Raw genomic sequence first — 21,681 nt, forward strand, 5'->3', positions numbered from 1 at the left:
TAGATTTCTCATGGATGAAGATATGTTTGGTGTGCTTCTTTCTGTGCGCATGAGTGGTTCATTAAAAGGACAAGGTAATCATTCATTGGCATTTGGTTTCGGTGCAGAAAAGGGAGGACGGATTTTGGATCCCATATGGAAGATGAAATAAGAGGGCTGTACAGTGTAGTGCAATGTATTCACAGTGTACTGATTACATATTTTTTTTAAAAAAACCCCACACTTCTTCAGGGCATCTCATTGTTGCATACAATAGTCTTTCCTTTCCTCATTTTTTCACAACAACCCTGTAAGGTAGGAGGGACTGAGAGATGGCAATAGTCTTAAGGTCCGCTTGTAAGCATCATGGCTGAGTGAAAGATTCAATTGATCCTGTTGTCTCTATAGCTCTCATATAACTTGGCACAGTGGCTCATCTAATATATATATATTGAAAAGTGGTTTGTCCATCTGCCCATCTGCTGTCCATAGGTTTGGCCACCTCTCGCCAAGCTCAGCATGGGGGTTCCTGAGTTGGTGTGTGTGGTCGTTTTAAACATTTGGAAACCCACCGCCATTTTAAATCAAGATGGCAGACTGAAATGTGCCTTTGGTCTGACTTCGCCTATTTTTTTTTGCATAGGTGAGGCTGCCTCTTAAGATATTACACTATCCGTGTAAAAAGTCACAAAGTGCTTTTTGGTTTCTACAAATTCCTGGGCAGTGCTAATATAATATAAAGGTAAAGGGACCCCTGACCATTAGGTCCAGTCGTGACCGACTCTGGGGTTGTGGCGCTCATCTCGCTTTACTGGCCGAGGGAGCCGGCATACAGCTTCTGGCTCATGTGGCCAGCATGACAAGCCGCTTCTGGTGAACCAGAGCAGCGCACGGAAATGCTGTTTACCTTCCCGCCAGAGCAGTACCTATTTATCTACTTGCACTTTGACGTGCTTTCAAACTGCTAGGTTGGCAGGAGCTGGGACAGAGCAACTGGAGCTCACCCCATCGTGGGGATTCAAACCACCGACCTTCCGATTGGCAAGTCCTAGGCTCTGTGGTTTAGACCACAGCACCACCCATGTCCCTCTATTATACCTAGGTAAAAGTAAAAGGTAAAGAACCCCTGGATGATTAAGTCCAGTCAAAGGTATACAAATAAAAAGATGGTGAGATGATGATGATGACCATGACTATGGGGTTTGAACCGTCAGCCTTCTGATCGGCAAGTCCTAGGCTCTGTGGTTTAACCCACAGCGCTACCTTCGTCCCATAATATAATATAGATCGAGGCATAATGACAGAGTTCCATACTAGGTGAGATGCTGAAGGCAAAAAAAGTGTCTTTGATTTTAATGTTTGGAAGGCCATTTAGCTCAGGGCAAGGGTCCATAGCTCCATGGTAGAGCATCTGCTTTTCATGCTGCAGAAAGTCCTAGGTCCAATCCCCATCAACTCTAGGTAGGGCTGGACCTCGGACAGACCCCCATCTGAAATCCTGGAGATTCTCTGCCAGTCAGAATAGACAGCACTGAACTGCACTGACCAATGTTCCTATAGTGCAGGGTTTTTAAAAAATAAAGACATAGCATCAGTTTGGGTGGTGTGTGTAATGATTATTAGGCCTACAGGAGGTGAGAGGTTGAATTTAAACAATTCCTCCACTGCTGTAGCCCTGAAAAGCAATCTTCTGAAGTTGTCCACTGAGCCACAGTCCCTTCTCATTTCCCCATCTGATGCAGGTGGAAAACTGATCAGAAGAACATCTGGGTTTATGCACTTTAATTTTTAACTCAGTGGCAGGGAGGGGGAAGTAAAGGAATCTTTAAAAAGCTCCCACATCTATATTAAGTCTCTCCCTCACATGTATCTAAATATAGAGACTGATTTGCCAAACTCATTCCCCCCTCGGCTTAGCTCTCAGATGAGCTTAAGGAGTACAGATTGTACTTGCAAAACGGGCCAGGGAGCATTTTACCACAAAACTGACAAAGCAACACACACCATATATAGAGAGAGATAGTCTAGTTGTGGATATTTTTGGATACAGTACTTTTGGTATGGATTGAAGAGAAAGCAGCAGAGAGGGCGTTTAAAGGCTGCTCCCCACTTTACATGATTTCAAGCCCAGAACATAACCCCTGCGTTAAGTGGGGAGTCACCTGTATACAAGTTTGAAGTCAACAGCGCAGAATATCACTTTCAAGCCCATTGCTGGCTTTCCCCACTAGGTGGGGCTTGCTGCATTCCCAGGTTTGAAATTAGTTCAATTAGCTGGAGTATTTTTGTTTAATTTCATGGGCTACAGGGCTGGCACAGGGCTGCTGAATAGCAGAGGCATTTTGAGAGGGAGAAGGTGGATTTCATTTAGTTTGGTGGGTATCAACTGCTGTGGAGCTGCAATCAGCACCATATTGTTCCCTGTACAATAGCCGAAGGGGAATGGTGCCGCAAAGTGACATTTCCCCATTGCACAGGACACAAGGCTGGCTGACAATTGCAGTGCTGCGCTCACTCCAAGCCACCTCAAGTCAACTGTGTTAGAGAAGAGCTGTCCCGTCCTCTTGGGCTTGGATGTTGCTCCTGGATCTTCTCTGAGATCTGTTCTGGAGGCGGGTAGAACGTTTCAAGTGGGGACCACTCTTTATCAAAGAAGAAGAAGAAGAGTTTGGATTTGATATCCCGTTTTATCAATACCCGAAGGAGTCTCAAAGCGGCTAACATTCTCCTTTCCCTTCCTCCCCCACAACAAACACTCTGTGAGGTGAGTGGGGCTGAGAGACTTCAAAGAAGTGTGACTGGCCCAAGGTCACCCAGCAGCTGCATGTGGAGGAGCGGAGACGCGAACCCGGTTCACCAGATTACGAGTCTACCGCTCTTAACCACTACACCACACTGGCAAGACACCCAGAATGACCACTGACATTGGTGAGGAGTTGCTGCTCTTAACTTGGCTGTTAGAACTGTGACTTAAGAACTTGCAACTGAGGTTGCCTTGTCCTCCTCCCTTCCATTTCTTTTTTCCTTGTGCCTTTTTAGAATGTAAGCCTGAGGGCCGTCTTAATACTGATCTTTGTAAGCTGCTCTGAAAGCCTTTTTTGGATAAAGGGTGGGGTATCGATGCAATGGTGATAGTGGTAAGTCCCCACTCTCAAAAGTTAAAAGAATTCACCTTCCACTTGAAAGTTGGAGAAATTTCCCCTCTTTCGCAACTACATGAATGTCCCGGTGAAAGTATGTGTGTGAACTTCAGCCAAACACTACTTTAAACCAATGATTTATCCATAACCAATTTCCTCATACCAAAATGAGTTGGTCAACAGAGTTACAGAAGCTTCATGTGTTTATGTGCATTCTAGAGTCCATGCTTAGTTCATATCAGAAGTATATAAATTGAATATGAACTGTCCAAGCCAGGTTAGCCATTCGTCTATAGCCTTTTAGACCCTTGTTGTTGTTTTTTAGACTCTTGATTTCCAAGCTCAGCTGAGAAGCTCACTTGGTGACCTTAGGTCTGTTGCTCACTCTTGTCTTCCTTACAGGGTTGTTGCTGCTATGATGATGGGCAGAATGGAAATCCATGCATGTATGCCCCCTTGGATGAATGACATAGCCAAAGTAAGAAAATAATGTTTGTTTGCCTGAAGCAATTAGAGTAGAAATTAGTGTACTGAATGGTCTTTGGAGATTTAATTGTTGATTTCAAAACGTGTTTTCTTTAAAACTAGGCTATGGGTGGATCTACATTCATGGTTTATAACTTTAAGGAAGAGTTAAGGAATGGTTATCACAATGTATTTGGACATACTATGTTTTGCCTGTAGCATTAATAATACGTTATTAAAATGTGACACCAGACGGCGCTGCAGAGCAACCAGGGAAACTGCGTTGTTACGGAGGAAACAGGTAAGGAACATTTTTGTTTTAACAGTATGCCCTGTGATGTTTAAGAAAGATATATTTAATATCCTTCTAATAACGGTAAAAAAGTCAGTGTAGATGCAGCTTCTGTTACGGTGTGGGACTAAAGATCTGTTACTGTTTTTTGCTTTAATTTATGCATTTTCCATGTTTCTATTTACACACCATACTTTCCCATCATACCTTGTTTTTGTACATACTTAATGTTGGCAGTACAGAAGAGTTCTGCAAGTAATTTTAAAAGATGGAACCAACACAGGAGGTCTGGTGAGAAGACCACACTGGTCTCTTAGCATATAGCTCAGCGACAGAGTGTCTGCTTTGCTGGCAGAAGTTCTCAGGTTCAATCCCTGGTATCTCTAGGTAGGGCTTGGAGAGACCTCAGTCTGATATCCGGAAAGCATCTACACTCAGTGTACACAATACTGAGCTAGATGAACCAATGGCAGAAGGCAACTTCCTATACAGTCATATCTTGGAAGTCGAACGGAATCCGTTCCGGAAGTCCGTTCGACTTCCAAAACGTTTGGAAACCAAAGCGCGGCCAATCAGAAGCTGTGGAAGCCCCGTCGGACATTTGGCTTCCAAAAATAGTTCACAAACCAGAACAGTCACTTCCAGGTTTGCGGCGTTCGGGAGCCAAAATGTTCGAGAACTAAGCTGTTCGAAAACCAAGGTATTCCTATGATAAGAACACATGCTGAGTCCTAGGCATATAAGGTTTTGTCTTTTTATTTAATTCACAATTGTCAACAAAATATACATTGCAACAGTAAATCCTTTGGTACTACAGTATCATGAGATGCAACATTCACTCTGATTGTAAAGCTAGATTTCTCTCTCTCTCTCTTTCTCTCTCTCTCCTCCATCACAACCCCCTATGAGACAGAGCAGGAAAAATATGCAGCAAGAAGGGCTTACAGTTCTATAATGGACAGGACAGCTAGTACTGCACATTTAAGGTTGACATCCTCAGCATATTTACCTAGCAGTAAGCATGCACCAAAATCAGTGTGACTTACTTCCAAGTAAACATGTGTTGGATCAGGCTCTGCATTTGCCTGGTTAATACTGCTGCCGATAACTGCTGTGATTGCTGAAATCAAACGTGTGATATGCATAGAATTGGGAGCAAACATTCAAGTAGAAATTGCATTGCCTTTCTCACACTTCTCTCCTTCACACACTCAGCAAAACAAATTAAAAAAAAATTCCCAGAAAAAGCCACCTGTTATGAATTTGGGCTCCAATCCTAGCTGCACCCACACATGCGAAAAATCTGGGGAGTGCTCTTAGATAGGTGTGGAGACAGGAGCCTGCCTGTTTATCCACTTAGAGGGTGACCTCATTGTCCTCAATGCTGTGGTGGTCCTCAGCGCTGTGGTGATGATCCTCGGTGCTGTGGTGGTGATCTTCAGTGCTGAGGTCATGATCTTCAGTGCTGTGGTGGTGATCCTCAGCGCTGTGGTGGTGGTCCTCAGCGCTGCGGTGATCCTCAGCACTGTGGTGATCCTCAGCGCTTTCGAAAGTTTGGTTGCTGACACTGTCAGCATCATGGCCGTGATGTACCTCTTGGAGTACCCCACTGAGGGCCTTCTTATACTCTCTGCTGTCATGGCTTTCCATGGATACATGGCTGTCATCGTGGTCACTGTCGTCATGGGGTTCCTCAGCGCTCTCAAGTTTCTGGCGGCTGTCGTTCTCCGTGCTTTTATCGTGGACCTCTTGGCTGTCTCTCAGGTGACTTGCGTCATCACTTTCAAGGCTTGTGTCGTGGCTTTCGAGAGAATGTGACTTGGCGGAATGGGATTCGCGGCTCTCCACATCTGGGGTGCTGTCCACGTCATCCGAAACATCACGCGAATCAAACTGCAAGGCCCACAAATGGAAGACAATAAATGGCCACCCAGAAACAGGACGGATAGCTACAGTGTTGACTAACAGAACAACTGTCGTCTCCAACTACGTTTTACTCATAGCAGACCCACTGAACGAACCCAAGTTAGCCATGTCTATTAATTTCAATGGGACGACTCTGAGTAGGACAAACATTGGCTACAATGCTATGCCTACTTGGAAGTAAACCCCATGACATTCACAGGGACTTTACTCTCAGGTATGTGTGCAGCCTTAAACAGGTTTGGCAGTCATCCTCTTTCTTTAGGAAGCTGTAGGAATGGACAGAGCAGCCTAATTTCACCCTGTTTCTGGCTGCATACTCACCACGCCTTTAAAGCACCCCTCCGCAAGGAATATTATATATATACACACACACACACACACACACACACACACACACACACACACACATATATACACACACACACACACAAATTTTATTACAGTCCCAGACGAGTTTTACATACCATACTAGACAAGCATAAAACACAATAGAATTAAATTTGGATTAACAATCAAATATAATAATAAACAATACGAATATGGCAGCCGTTGGAAAGGTGGTTTAAGTCGTAATCTCTAAAATATTATCTAGAGTTTGCATCTGAGGTCTTAGTCTTTGTAGTTGCACAGCTTGTTCCCTGAGTTTTATGGCAGCTACGCAACATTTGGCCTCCCTTAGTGTGAACTCTGAATCCTTGTCCTCTAACAGAAGACAATAAATCTCGATCACCTCCACGACTGAGTCGCAAAGAATATTGGTAGCTCTGTGAGGGATAAACTAAAGTTCCCATGATTCTTTGTGGAAGGGGCTGTATGCATTTGATGTATGACGTGTATACAATTATCAGTGCCTCTGGTGCTCAGGCAAAGGTCTGTCCCTTTCAGTTCTCATTTTTTGAAAGAATGCATGAAAGGTCCACATATAAATTGTACATATTTTTGTATGTGCTTTTTATGTAACCCCCCTCCCCACACTTTTAAGAAGATAAAATATGTGCTTTTCAGTCCTCTCATTTGAAATATATATGCATTTCTGTGTGCAGGTTTTAGGTTATAATACATATTGTATGCGCACATTTTGTGTGCCAAAACTGCACCAGAAAATCTGCTGTGAAAATTGAACAAATTGCTCCCCATCCTTAGGAGAACACACACCTAGGAATCTCTAGCAGAACATTCTTAGCAGTTCAGTTTGTTGCTTCTACCCTGGAGTACCCAGGGTGGCTTCTTAATAAAGAATAAACTACATTATAAAATAAAATCCGTGTTTAAAAATAAATAAATAGACACAATCAACAATCCAAACTACCTTCACCAGACTAAAACACCTAAATTTATTATGCCCAGATAGTTATAGTGGCATAGAACAGGGCTAGGTAGGTCAGAAAACTTTATAGTGACCTTACGTTTTATTTTTAATTGAACTCTTTATTGGGGAATCCGGCAAAAATTCTTTTTCTTCTGGAGTTTCCATGCTTCCAAACAAAACAAACATGTCTCGGTTAACTAAATTTTAAGACTGGGAATCCCAGAGATTTTGCTTTTCTTTGCTGGGATTGCTAGGACTTTTGTGAAGTCTATCCACCAGATTTTTATTATTTTTATTTTAGGCAGGGAGTTTCCTAAAAGATCATTACTACTTTTCCTTCCAAGCCTTCTTTGCAACATCTTGCTTCCTGTTTCAACTGGCACCCTCACAGCAACCACAAGCGATGCTTTTCAGATATCCAGTGTTTTGAATATCTCTGGCTCGCAGAAGCTTCTGTGAGACAGATGGACTTTTAAAACTGAACATTTGCTTCCTCTTATGCGGTTAGGGAAGATGAATGGAAGGAGAATGAGTTGCTTAGGGTTCTAGAAAAGAATACCCAGACGTACCATAGCATTGCTGCCCCAGGGGAATTAAACCATGATGGCCATAGAGTAAGAATTCCGCTGGCAAAAATGTGTGAACCGTAACAACGGCAGGTGGATTATATATTTCTAAAGAGGTCAGCTGCCTAGCTCTTTTTACTTACAGTACACCTGTAGCATTTACCTTTCCAGATCTTTTGTGTGCCTTTACGGAGTCCTCATAATGTACCAGGTCAACTTTTGCCTTGATTCCGTAAGGTACGTCTCCTCTGCCAGTAAAGACCTCAGGAGTGACAGGCAAGGAAAAGGGAGCCTCGGTAGGGTAATCTGTGACGCCGTTTTCGTGTGACTCATCTGACTCATCTGAATCGTCATGGTCATCATCGTCCACATCACTGTGGTCGTCGTCATCTTCCTTGCTCTCGCTTTGAGGCACCAGAAGGGTCTGCAAGGAAAGAGAAGCAACTCAGTATTACAGGATGAAGATGTAACACTCAAAACATGTTTATAGGCCTGGGTGCGCCTGATGACTGCACAACACAAACACAAAGCCTAAGGAGAGGGAAAGAGGTGAAAATATTGGGAGGTATGTAGTGATATATGGAAGTGAGAGCTGGACCATAAAGAAGGCTGATCGCCGAAGAATTGATGCTTTTGAATTATGGTGCTGGAGGAGACTCTTGAGAGTCCCATGGACTGCAAGAAGATCAAACCTATCCATTCTGAAGGAAATCAGCCCTGAGTGCTCACTGGAAGGACAGATCATGAAGCAGAGGCTCCAATACTTTGGCCACCTCATGAGAAGAGAAGACTCCCTGGAAAAGACCCTGATGTTGGGAAAGATGGAGGGCGCAAAGAGAAGGGGACGACAGAGGACGAGATGGTTGGACAGTGTTCTCGAAGCTACCAGCATGAGTTTGACCAAACTGCGGGAGGCAGTAGAAGACAGGAGTGCCTGGCGTGCTCTGGTCCATGGGGTCATGAAGAGTCGGACACAACTAAATGACTAAACAACAACATGTGGTATGTGGAGGGGAGAATTAGTTAGGCACCCATGCTGTCTGCTGAGTGTCCTCTGCAGATGGCTTTTCCAGCCCTTGTCTAGCAACACTAATACAAACTCCATCTCTGTTTCCTAATATACAGGTTCCTGCCCTCTGCCCCAGGCCATGTAAACTCCCTCCTATGGTTCCTGCACTGGGGGAAACAGTGATATGCGATGGATGGAAGTGAAGGGCACATGGATGTAAGAAACAATATTCTACTGTCGGAAGTGAAAGGCACATGGATGAAACAATATTCTATGGCAGGGATGGGGAGCCTGCAGCCTTCCAAAATTTGGTTGGACTGTGGCTCCCATCACCCCTGACAATTGGTCATGCTGGCTGGGGCTTGATAGGGGTTGAAGTCCAACAATGCTGGGGAGAGCCATAGGCTCCCCATCCCTGTTGTACAATCCTAGTGGGAGCACTGACACAGGCGTTTCGTACCTAAGATGCACATGGTTGGAGGAAAATTTACCTGTTGCTCAGTGATCTCATCGCTTTCTTCGGAAGACAGAGAGGCCTGGAAATGAAACAGTTATTTTGTGAAGGCTTGTTTTACACACACACACACACACACACACAAACACCATGATCCCACTGAATTAAAAAAAAGTCAAATGAGTAGTTTTAGGACAGACAAAACGTCTCTGCGCATTGCATGACTGACTAATGGGATTTGCTGCTACACAATGCAGTGATGACCAGTGGCTCAGACAGCTTTAGGAGAAGATTAGACAAATGCAAGAAGGGTAGGTCTATAAAGGACTCTTATCCTTGACAGCTAACTGGAGCCTCTGGATTTAGAGGCAGGGAAGCTCAGAATACCAGAGGACAAGCACAGAGGGAGAGCTATTGCCTTTAAGCACTGCCTGGAGGCTTCCCAGAACTATCTGGTTGGCTTCTGTTGAGAAGAGGATGGAGGTGGCAGGAATTTCCTTATATCTCTTTCTGGTCAAGCGATGGATAGGTGTTTGGGTTTGGATTCAATTGGAAAGTTTAAAAAAAGACAAACTAGAAACACAAACTGAATAGAAAAGTGACCAAAAATTAAATCTAGGAACCAATACGGGGTCTGAGGCGCTAAAAGTTAGTCATGACTAACGCCCAGTGGGATTTCCACGTTGATCCTATGCATCTTTGCTTGGAATAAAGTCCCACTGAGTTCAGTTGAACCTATTTCCAGGTAGGTATGCACAGAATTGCAGCTAGATTGGGATTTTATCCAACCAGGTCTGTGGAAAATTATCTCTGCTGAAATTTTCTTGGACCAAGAACAAGAGCAAATTATCTGAATGGTTGCCTACCTACATGAATAGAAGAGTACTGGCTCTAGATTCAGTCCCACAGTCCCCTCTTGGCATTTCGGTACAGTATAAAGGTAAAGGTACCCCTGACTGTTAGGTCCAGTCGTGGACGACTCTAGGGTTGCACACTCATCCTGCTCTATAGGCTGAGGGAGCCAGTGTTTGTCCACAGACAACTTCCGGGCCATGTGGCCAGCATAACTAAGCCGCTTCTGGAGAACCACAGCAGTGCACGGAAATGCCGTTTACCTTCCCGCCAGAGCGGTACCTATTTATCTACTTGCACTTGATGTGCTTTTGACCTGCTAGGTGGGCAGGAGCTGGGACCGAACAACAGGAGCAGGGATTCGAACCACTGACCTTCTGATTGGCAAGCCCTAGGCTCTGTGGTTTAGACCACAGTCCCACTTGGTACAGTATAGGTTATATCAAATGTTGGTCGTACCCAGAATGGACCTATTGAAATTAATGGGTGGGCCAAATTTTGGTCCATTGATTTCAATGTGAGTGGAACTTAGTTGGGTACAACCACATCTTGATTCTTTAGAGATAGCTTTAACTTGATGGAGAAGAAAGGCTTCGTACCGGCTGGGAGGACTCCTGATGCTCTTGAGACTCGTGGCTGTTCACATGCTCCTGGCTGTGCTCCTGGCTACGAGAGTGATGGTGGTGATGCCCGTGAGCGTGGTGTTTATGATGATGCTTGGCAATCTTTAACAATACAAAAAACCAATGTTGGCATTCAACGTGCAACATCGCAGAGCTTGGCTAACACAGAAGGGGAACCAGGCTCTTGTCAATGGATACCCACCCCAGAACTGCGAGAACAAGGTGGAATAGTTAGCAGAATTCAGATCCTACTGCAGAAGTGTTAGGGATAATTGAAAATATGTCAGCTAATGCCACCTTGAAATCAGTATTGGCCATATCAAGGCTGTGCGCAGTTCTGATTACCTCAACTTGTATACGGCATACATTGAAAGCACTTCCTCTCCCCGAACTGTGGTTTCCCCTCACAAAGGTACAATGCTCAGCATCCTTAACAAACTACACTTCCCAGGATCCTTTGGGGGTGCTTTAAATACAGTGGTATCTCAGGTTAAGTACTTAATTCGTTCCGGAGGTCTGTTCTTAACCTGAAACTGTTCTTAACCTGAAGCACCACTTTAGCTAATGGGGCCTCCACCGCGCCGCAGGAGCACGATTTCTGTTCTCATCCTGAGGTAAAGTTCTTAACCTGAGGTACTATTTCTGGGTTAGCGGAGTCTGTAACCTGAAGCGTACGTAACCTGAAGTGTATGTAACCCGAGGTACCACTGTATATGGTATGAACGCAGCCTAAGGCTCTGAGGAAGATGCGGGAAAGTCAACAAAAGTGACTAACTGTTCTATCTTCTGCATCTTTACTCAGAACAGAAGTAATTCTCACTGTGTTCAGTGGGGCTTAGTCCCCAGGAAGAGAGGGTGGGACAGCAGCTGAGGGGATGGAAAATGCTCCACTTGGAAGCAGGTCATTGTTTTTGCTTGTTTTCTCAAAGGGGGCACATGAATTCATGAAAAAGAGACTCAGCCTTATGTAATAGGTGTGTGGATCTCAGAATCGTGGAATTAATCCCGAGCTGTGATATAATAAATCCAACAGTAAAATGAATGGACTGCTAAAAGGATGGAGGGAAATAACTTACATGATAATCTTCAGAACTCTTTGAATCATCATGGTGTTTGCCAACCTTTGAAAAGAAATGCGGGGGAATAGAGGGTCAGTATCGATTCACTTATTCTGCATAACAGAAATACGTGCTTCTCATGGCTTATTTGTTGTATTTGTATTGTACTTACTGGAGCTGCCAAGGCGATGGCGAAGAGGCACATGCACAGCACAGCGATCTTCATCATGATGGATTTGCAGTTGACTGTTCAAAAACAAAACAAACACTTCGCTCTTAGGACCAGTCCAAATGTACAGAAATAGTACACAGGGGTATAAGTCTGCTTGGATAGTACCATCTCAGACTTCAAGAGGGAGATAGAATGTTTGCCTAACATACAATTCTGCCCAATATACTCATTTTTACAAAACACATTTCCCCGTTATCTATATTTTTGCTCATGTATTTGTATATTATTTTAATATGCATCTTTTAAAAAATATATTACAAACTTTATTGAAAGCATATGCATTTTGTTTTCTTTGCACACATTACTTGGCTAGAGAACTGCACTGCAAAATCTGGGGGATTTCCAAGGATTTCCGTGTTTCACTTTGCATATTGTTTTGGAAAGTGGGAATCAAGTAGATTCACCTTTAAATGTGGACTGAATTAAATTTCTCCCCCATCTGCAAGTTTGCATGTGTGACTCAGCTTTTTCACATTTCCCTTTCTCAGGAAAGAATATATATATATATATATATATATCCACAGAAAGCTATATAAACAAAGAGGCTAGCATTCTGCCTGTATAACTTTCTTCTAGGTTTTGCACCCCGATACAATATTTCCCCTCCAAATATTATTCCAGGAAAATACCGTATCAAATCAGAATCAGTTCCCATTGGTTATGCCGTATGTATTTATGCTATCACTTGACAAAGCTAATCCAAGCAACAGAAGAGAACTTCTGCCGCCCAACATCAGACAAAAGGGAATTAGAGTGACTTCTCAATTCAGCACTTTGTTTGGGCTGAGAGATGAAAGAACTTAACATATGACCTCTGCAGATAAGATGCTCTTGATATGGTCTGATCCCAGGCCATGACTGCAGTGGGAAAAATCTCTATCTACTGTATATGTGGTGCTGCAAACATGGGCTTGGGCAAGGCTTGCTCCCTAGATCAAGTAAAACAATAGAAATACTTAACTAACGGACCAATCACGTTGGTTCTGCGCCCCAAGCAAAAGTCCTGCCCCCCCCCACAAAAATCCTGGCTACGCCCATTGCTGCGAGTCAACATTGGGAGTTGTAATGACTGGGCATCTGCTGAGGCCCATATCCCAGCAGAGGCCCCTCCAGCAACCCCTAGCGCAACCTTCCTTAACCAGAGGGCCTCCAGAACGTTTGGACTACACTTTCCATCAGCCCCTGCCAGCATGTCCAATGGCCTGGGATGATGGGATTTGTAGTCCAAAACATCTGGAGGGCACCAGGTTGCAGAAGAGTGCCATAGAACTTCCTGACCCTACTTCTTCTTGCTGTTGCTACCAGTTTACTTGTACTGTCTATAAGCGAGGGCCATGAGATGAGAGCAAAGTCATGGAGCATCCTTCCTCTGTCCCTCTGGGCAGTTATGTAGAATGGGTCCAAAGGGGCAGGACTAAACAAATGGGCAGGAGCAACAGTGATGCAGAGGAGAGGGACTACTTAGGAAGGGCGTCTTTGCCAAGCTGTGCAAACCAAAAACCAAACATCCCTGGAGACTGCAAAACTTACTTCATAGATGCTTTTGGAATGTTTCTTGGAGTCAATTGTTAGAGAAAAGGGAACAAACCCCCACTTTCTGGTTCTGAGATCTAGCAAATTTGCCTGACAAAGGGTAATTTTTTGAGATTCTACCAAGGAGTTGACAGTGCTCACAAATAATAGAATAACCAACAGGGCGATCCTATATTCGTATACTCAGAACTCAAATTCAGTGGAATTTACTCCCTAGTATCTGTGCTTAGTATTGCAGCCGGAGTTGATGAATGAAATAAGCACCAAGAGCAAGCACAATATTGACAAAGATTTGTCTTGTTACTACATCTTCTGCTACCCTGCCTTTTACATGTGGCTGGACTCATTTGCCCGAGGCATCAAGAGCTGTTTTGGAAGAACCTTTCAATACTGTTTGCAACTGTGGAACACTGCAGTTTGGATTGCATAAAGCTATTGAATGGTGTCAGATGTGGGATTAAATCTTGGTAACTTCCGCTTCTATGGATCTACCATCCTCAGCATAGCTCAGTCAGTAGAGTATGAGACTCTTAATCTCAGAGTTGTGGGTTCAAGCCCCATGTTGGGCAAAATATTCCTAGATTGCAGTGGGTTGGAATAGATGATCCTTGTGGTCTCTTCCAACTCTACAATTCTGTGAGTCTATGATTCTAATTCTCAGTTAACTTATTCCAGAGTAGCCTTCAAGGCACTCTGTGAGATTTAAAGCTTACAGACTGCAAAAGGACATACACTATTTTATTTTAAAAACCTCTGTCTTGCTTGAGAATATTACAGTCCAATAGAATTTACTGATTTTCGCTCCATGCAGATTAATACATCAATTCTATAAATTTCCACAGACATCAGAGCACCGTAGTATTGTTGGAGGATAAAAATGTAAGAGGAAAACACTGCCTTGTAGCCAAAGGGAAAATTCTAGAAGAGAGAATTTCCATGGGGGGTCCCAACTCATCAGCCAACAGAATTTCTCTCTTTCTCTGACCTTGCTGCACATTCATATGAATAGGAACCTGAAGCAGAACTTTAATTCTAAGTTGGTTTTGTAATTGATCCTTCCTTCAAAGGCATTTGGAAAGAACAAGCTGAAATTTCCAAACCAGGAAGGATCGCATTGCTCAGTGTGGCACTGCAGGGGGGAAAACTGATGAATCAGGGCTCAGGGGACATCAGAAATTGATGAATCACGACGGAAGGCTAGGTATTAGCAACCAGGCTGATGGGAAAGCTGGCACACTTTACTATGCATTGCCCTTCCTCTCACAAGGTTAATGAGCACTTGTGCTAAGAGAGAAAATCGATGGGAGAACATTGCACCAAAATGTATTTGAGCAAAACCCTTGCAGAGCAAAGCAGGAGTGCTTTTTCAGAGATTAAATGCAAGAGTAATATGATGGCTTTTAGCTAGGTGCACAGTGATAATTAACTAGAAATTGCATGTGAGTTGATGGTACAAGAAGTTAAAGAACCTCCTTGGACAAAGTCAAGCCCAGACCCACCAGGCCTCTGATCCCAATACATGTGAAATAATAACAGAGCATATACAGAGTGATTTTCCCCACTACCAAGTAATCACATCCTGCACTTGCATATATGGGACTAAGGAAACAGATTGTTAGATATGGTTGCCAATTGTTTTTCCTTGACAGGGCTCTTCTGTCTTTTAACAGCTGCATGGTAGGCTGAATATTCAGCTCTTATTTCTGTGCATTAGGTGGCTGTTAAAGGCATAGGACCACCCCGCCCTCCAACATAAAGCAGCTGGCTGCCAGCCCTAGTTTCCATGCACAGAATCTGAATTTCTGACAAGCTTATTCGTTATATTTTCATCCTCCTCTTCCCCCGTGTTATTCTCACAACAACCCTGTGAGGTAGGTTAGGCTAACAAACAGTGACTGGTCCTAAGTCACCCATTGAACTTCATGGGTTGAGTGAGGATTCGAATCCTGCACAGTCCTAGTCCAGCACTCTAAACTTTGACCCACACTGGCTATCTGCGTGTAAACCCCTAGACTTCAAATATTATAAATTTAGCATCAGGGATGCTGGAATGAAAACTACATCTTGTGCCAAAAGCGTGTGGCATTGGGAGCTGGCAAGGGTACAACTCACAAATCTGTGTTTTTAAGTGGCAGGTTCTATTCAGCTATACTCTCTCTCATAAACCGCTTCCTCCCCGAATCCCTAAACATTCTCCCTAGTTCAGGCAAAAGAGGCGTTGTAAATTATTTTTAAAGCTGTGCACTAAAAGTCTTTCTTTCTCTGCCCCTGAAGCTGGAGGAGTTTAAAGCCTCCATCAAGTAATGCTGCACTGCTTTCAGCTTTCTGGAAATATAAGAAGACTGAATAAAATAGGTAAAGCAAAGGGAAAAGGCTCAGGTACCTTGGTTGTAGTCTGAGGCAGAGGTCTGCTGGTTTGTAGAGAGAAGCTCAAGGCAATCCTCTGATCATTCACTCAGATGGTGCGTGATCGTCCTTCTCCTGTTGTGCTGCTTTTCCGTCTGCAGACCTCTGGAATTTAAACTCTTCTCCCAGACACGAGCCGACCAATCCCCACGAGGCGGAAAGGATGAGGTCATGAGGTTTCTTGTCACTGTCCTCCCACCGTTCTCCTACATTTCCTTCTGGGGTTTGTGGCTTTCAAAGCAAACAAGAAACTACTCTATGGTTAAAGCATTACTTATGTACAATCCCATTAACAGGCATTTCAGATCAACGCCCAGCATTCAATCCTGAGCCAGAGGGCTTTAGGGTCAAAGAACTTTTCATGGCATTTGTCGGAAGGAGAAATAAAATTGGGATGTAGGTTTTTTTCCCATGGATAAGGAACGTCTTCATCTCAAAACAAATCATTAGAAGCTGAGGGTGGGGGGAATATGCGCTGCACACAAACCACAGGGAACAGTGGGGTGCGAATAGCATCTCTGAAACATAAATGACGAGGCAGTTCAGAATTAATCTGTATGGAAACAAATTCTTATAGATTTTATATTTAGGGAGCTTGGAAAGGGGAAGAAAGAAAGCGAAACGCCAGCTTTTGCAATATTTGCCTCCTGTCCTACAATGTGGTTGACCTCTGTCACCAGTACTGGCTTATAAGGGTGGCCGAACCAAATTCTTGATCCTTCTTTCCTCATCTGCCAGAATGCTCATATACATTCAACTGGTCCTCATTCTTCCTGTTCTTCCTTTGGGACCCATAACTTTATGTAACTACTAGTGATCCATCACTTGGAAAAGGCAGCTTTGTGGGAAGGCCCTGGGCTTCCCTAGTAAACCAGCCGATCACAGGCCAGATTGTCTTCCTGCTGCCAAATGGGCCAATGGCGACAGTACTTAGCGGGCGTTCCACTGGGCGCGGGACCATCTGACAAATTGCGGCCCTTGGCACCATGTCCAGGAGTTTAAATGCCTGGCCTGCAGGGTCTTTCTGTCTCGCTTTGCTGGTTCTCCCACCCTCTCTCCCTCAGATTAGGGTTTTTCACGGATGGTACAATCCTGTTGTGGACAATGCCAGTAGCCTAATTTTCAGGGGCCGGGCAGGAATTTCCCCCACTTGGCTAATTGGCACCACCATTTGGGCTTTCGCCTACCTCATAGCAATTGTCACAACTTTGTAAGGCGGATAGGCATTGGGTAAGTCTTGGTTGGAGGGGAGGCTGTAGCCTACACCTCCATAGAAGAAGAAGAGTTTGGATTTGATATCCCACTTTATCACAACCCTAAGGAGTCTCAAAGTGGCTAACATTCTCCTTTCCCTTCCTCCCCCACAACAAACTGTGAGGTGAGTGGGGCTGAAAGACTTCAAAGAAGTGTGACTAGCCCAAGGTCACCCAGCAGCTGCATGTGGAGGAGTGGAGATGCAAACCTGGTTCACCAGATTATGAGTCTACCGCTCTTAACCACTACACCACACTGGCTCTCACTGGGTAAGGGTATCCTCTTAAAAGGCTCTGGGAGGAATGGCTCCTGTCCGATGCCCAGGCGGGGGCTAGGGCCACACCACTCCTCGAATGCGGACCACTTTGGGAATGTCCCAATTTGACGTAGGTCATAGGGTGCCCCCTCCCCCGCTGTCTTCGCCCTTAGAAACATTCCCAGTGGATGGGCAGGAGTGACATGCGCTGTTGCTTACCCCAATGCCTATGGCCAAACCCCACATCCGTAACCAATAACGTTGTGGCCTTATTTGATCCCGAAAACCAATATGCTGTGTGTTGTCTAGTTAGTCACACCTTAGGGAACAGGGTGTCATGGGGCCTTGATGCGCAAATCCTTCTTTTTATCAAGCAATATATAAACTTTACTAAACTAATAGGGAGGCTACTGCAGCTGCTTGAAGAGGTGGCAAAGTTTATATACCACCTCATATATATCATGGTCATGAAATGTGAAGAAGAAGAAGAAGAAAAAGAAGAAGAAGAAGAAGAAGAAGAAGAAGAAGGCGGCGAATACATTGAATTTTGTACATAAACACATTTTTTTTGCAAAGCAAAATATCTGAATGTCATGCTTTTTTGCATCAGTGCATCAGTGCATTCCTATATACACTTTACTCCAGTTATATTGCATTTCTGTACCCATTATTCAGCTGGAGAGCTGCATTGCAAAATTCAGAGATGTGTGAATTTCATGCTGTGGCTGCGTTTTGTTTTGCGTTTTGTTTTCGAAAGTGCGAATTTTGTGGGTTCCTCCTTAAATGTGCATTTAATTGAATTTGTCCACCCGCCTCTAGTGAAGAGTGAGAAAAAAGAAATGGCATAAGGCACAATGGTGGCAAACTGCTGCAGTGCATCAGTGCCATTTACAATGCAACCAACAGACTTTAGGTTAAGGTGTCATGCAGTCCGAAGATTCTTCATGACCTCTTGACATTTATTTCATTGGTACCTTATTTTGAAGCTGCAGAGTGACTAGCTAGCCACCAGAGGGCTCTTATTGATGGCCCTGCTTTTGCAACAGTTCCCCCACCCTCTTGTTGAGGTTACCTTGTTTAGGCAGACATAAACAAGATAAAATAAGAGGGGGGGAGGGGGTTGGGAACATGTGTTTGGGCAGAAGAACCAGTTTCTTCAAAATCAGGGTTGGGAAGACATCGGTGGATTTGAAAGACACGTGGTCGCTGAGTTTCTAGGAAAGCAACGAAAATAAAGTCCAGTTTGAAATGAAAATGAAAATTTGGGTTTCAAATGCCACTTGGCAGCCAACATGTAAATAAGGTCTCTGTGGTCACAGCTTTCCAAAGCAAAGCAGGCTGTGTGGAGTAAATAGAAGTTTACGTGAAAAGCAAACGAAGAACCCAAATGTATCTTCACTATTGCTGGCAATCTATCTAGCTGGCAGTGGGGAGGTGATGGAGATTTTTTGGGGGCGGGTGAGTGGGTGGATAGATGAGAAAGAGAAGCAGCCTTTAAAATCCTCTCACCCAAATGGCCCATCTAATAATAATAATAATATTGAAAGCCTGGAATAAGAAACATGTTTATCAATTGAATTACATGTTCTCACTTTCACTTTAAGGAGGACAGACGAGAACAGACTGTTCTCAGGTAGGAAGGGACCGTTCTCTGGTCTCCTGTAACTGCACATAGAACAGGATGGAGATAATGTGGCCTGCAAGGCATGCTGGGAAAGAAGCAGAGCCAAGGATCCCTGTTACAGAAACAAGTCTCAGTCCATCAGATTGCTGAGTCAGGATTGTCAGCTATAGCATTGGGATTTGACTACCTTCTTGAAATGGGGTTTAAAATTTCTTCATCGACCAGCAAATGTTAAAGATGAAGTTCTTCAGGGGCATATAATCCAGAACACCGTGGACAAAGGTGGGGAGCCTCAGGCCTGGGGGCCCAAATGTGGCCCTCCAAGCCTCTCTCCCTGGCCCTCAGGTCTCTTCCCAAGCCACTCCCCATCCCTAAACCTGTTAAGTGAAAGAGATCTAATTCACATAGGAATGAAAAACGTATGTGTATTAATGAAGGTTTGAAATGGAAAAGGGCTAAATATGCATTGCTAACATCTGAATGAGAAGCGACTTTACTTGCATTTGTTCAACTTTTGATTAGATAGCTCATTTTTAAATAGCTTTTGTACTATGCAGCCTACTTGATAATGCTGATGCTCAATTTACAAATGCATGATTTATCCCTGCTGTATGAAATATTGTAAAAGTTCCTGCAAATAACAACAACCAACAAAATGCTGGCCAGGGAGGCACTTTACAAGTGAAGAAGAAGTGTATGAACTCCACTGAATGGATAATTGAGAAGGTACTAACCATAAACGTAACCCTCTCAAACCTGGTTCCTCAGCTGGTCACCTACATAATTGGTCCCGGCAGCAGTGGCAGGTAATATATTTCTTGGATGCCGAATATGCTGCCCCCTGTGGATCCTGGCACCTGAGGTGGTTGACTCACCTTGCCTCATGGGTGTGCCAGCCCTGGTCATGCTACAGTGTGACAAAGAGACAAAACACAGGAAATAGCTTTCAACATTTATGGTATACTAGCGCAGAAAACACACACACCATTTTACAAAAAAGGATTAACAAAACCATGGGTTTAATCATGACTACTTCTGGCTCCAGCCCATAAAATTTTGTATGGCAATTTTAATTCACTCCCCAAACACCCCTCATTGAAATTGTAATATGGTGCCACATTCATTCATTCATTCATTCATTCATTCATTCATTCATACCCCACCCATCTGGCTGAGTTTCCCCAGCAACTCTGGGTGGCTCCCAACAGAATATCATCATTATTATTAATAAAGCAATAAAATATCAGTCATTAAAAACTTCCCTAAACAGGGCTGCCTTCAGATGTCTTCTAAAAGTCAGATAGTTGTTTATTTCTTTGACATCTGATGGGAGGGTGTTCCACAGGGCGAGAGCCACTACCGAGAAGGCCCTCTGCCTGGTTCCCTGTAACCTCACTTCTCGCAGTGAGGGAACCACCAGAAGGCCCTTGGTGCTGGACCTCGGTGTCCAGGCTGAACAATGGGGGTGGAGACGCTCCTTCGGGTATACTAGGCCGAGGCCAGCTTCCACATTCTGGATTAGTTGTAGTTTCTGGGTCACCTGGAAAGGCAGCCCCAGGTAGATCACATTGCAGTAGTCCAAGCGGGAGATACTAGAGCATGCACCACAATGGCTATGCTATACCTCCATGGTAGGTGAGGCGGTAATGCTCTGGATATCAATTTATCAGGAATGAGCCAGCTCCTAGTGGAACTTTGCAGCCTGCGGCAGGTCAGAGACTTACATTTGACACAGGCTGAGGAAAGAACACAGCAGTCAATGGTGACTCCTCCAGAGATTGGAATGCCAGTTGCCAAGGGAACAACTGAGAGCGGGCTGGAACACAGCCAAAGCTCTCAGGAAGCTCAAACAGGCATGAGCAGACACGGAGACAGTCTGTCAGAGCAGGAAGAGGCTGGAGCTAATCCAATAAGTACGAAGAGTTGGTGAATGGGAGGCTGCTTAGATAGGAAGCAGAACAAGAGACCCAAGGGGAGACAGTTCAATATATTCTGTAGAACCTGGAAGAAGTCTTCAGAAGGGTCATCTTGAGTGATAATGCCGGCGGCTGCATTAGAACCATCTGGAGCTAGCTGTTTGTTTTTGCAATAAATTCTCCTTTTTAATTACCTACACTCACTGCATTATCAAGCTGGGAACCTGGACTCCTGACACAGTTGCTGGAAGTCACAGGAGGGGAGAGTGCTGTTGTGCTCAGGTTCTGCTGAAGGGTTTCTTACTACCATCTTGTTGGCCACTGTGAGAACTGGATGCTGGACTAGGTGGGACACTGCCCTGATTCAGCAGCCTCCTCTTATGTTGTTTTCCAGGAAGGGAACATGTGAGTTGGCAAAGGGGGGAATTTGGGAGGTGCACAATGTTGTTGTGGGTGCCTTTCCTCCTCCCCAAATGAACGCCCCACTCCAAGTGGGAGATAACCAGAGCATGCACCACTCTGGTGAGACAGTGCACAGGCAGGTAGGGTCTCAGTCTGCATACCAGATGGAGCTGGTAGACAGCTGCCCTGGACACAGAATTGACCTGCACCTCCATGGACAACTGTGAGTCCAGAATGACTCCCAGGCTGTGCACCTGGTCCTTCAGGGGCACAGTTACCCCATTCAGGACCAGGGAGTCCCCCACACCCTCTGTCCTCTGTCCTCCCAAAACAGAACAGGCGCTGCGTAGATAGTAAGAATGTTGCCAGAAAGGAACGTTTCTGG

The 21,681-nt window shown here is 44.4% G+C and overlaps 1 protein-coding gene and 1 long non-coding RNA gene across 2 annotated transcripts; both read right to left on the minus strand.

Moving 5' to 3' along the window:
* Nucleotides 1-4,616: 4,616 nt before the first annotated feature.
* Nucleotides 4,617-11,940, minus strand: SPP1 (secreted phosphoprotein 1). Its single transcript, XM_053404114.1, has 6 exons — nucleotides 11,846-11,940; nucleotides 11,692-11,736; nucleotides 10,592-10,717; nucleotides 9,178-9,222; nucleotides 7,841-8,101; nucleotides 4,617-5,769 (listed from the first exon to the last, which is right to left on the minus strand). The coding sequence occupies exons 1-6, from the start codon at nucleotides 11,900-11,902 to the stop codon at nucleotides 5,233-5,235; spliced, it is 1,071 nt and encodes a 356-aa protein (XP_053260089.1). The 5' UTR covers nucleotides 11,903-11,940; the 3' UTR covers nucleotides 4,617-5,232.
* Nucleotides 11,941-15,833: 3,893 nt separating this feature from the next.
* Nucleotides 15,834-20,776, minus strand: LOC128420907 (uncharacterized). Its single transcript, XR_008332168.1, has 3 exons — nucleotides 20,603-20,776; nucleotides 19,713-19,885; nucleotides 15,834-16,075 (listed from the first exon to the last, which is right to left on the minus strand). It is a non-coding gene; the product is annotated as an uncharacterized LOC128420907 (long non-coding RNA).
* Between the last annotated feature and the right edge of the window lie 905 nt (nucleotides 20,777-21,681).

The sequence above is a fragment of the Podarcis raffonei genome, chromosome 9, assembly GCF_027172205.1.
Source record: "Podarcis raffonei isolate rPodRaf1 chromosome 9, rPodRaf1.pri, whole genome shotgun sequence".
Lineage (NCBI taxonomy): Eukaryota > Metazoa > Chordata > Lepidosauria > Squamata > Lacertidae > Podarcis > Podarcis raffonei.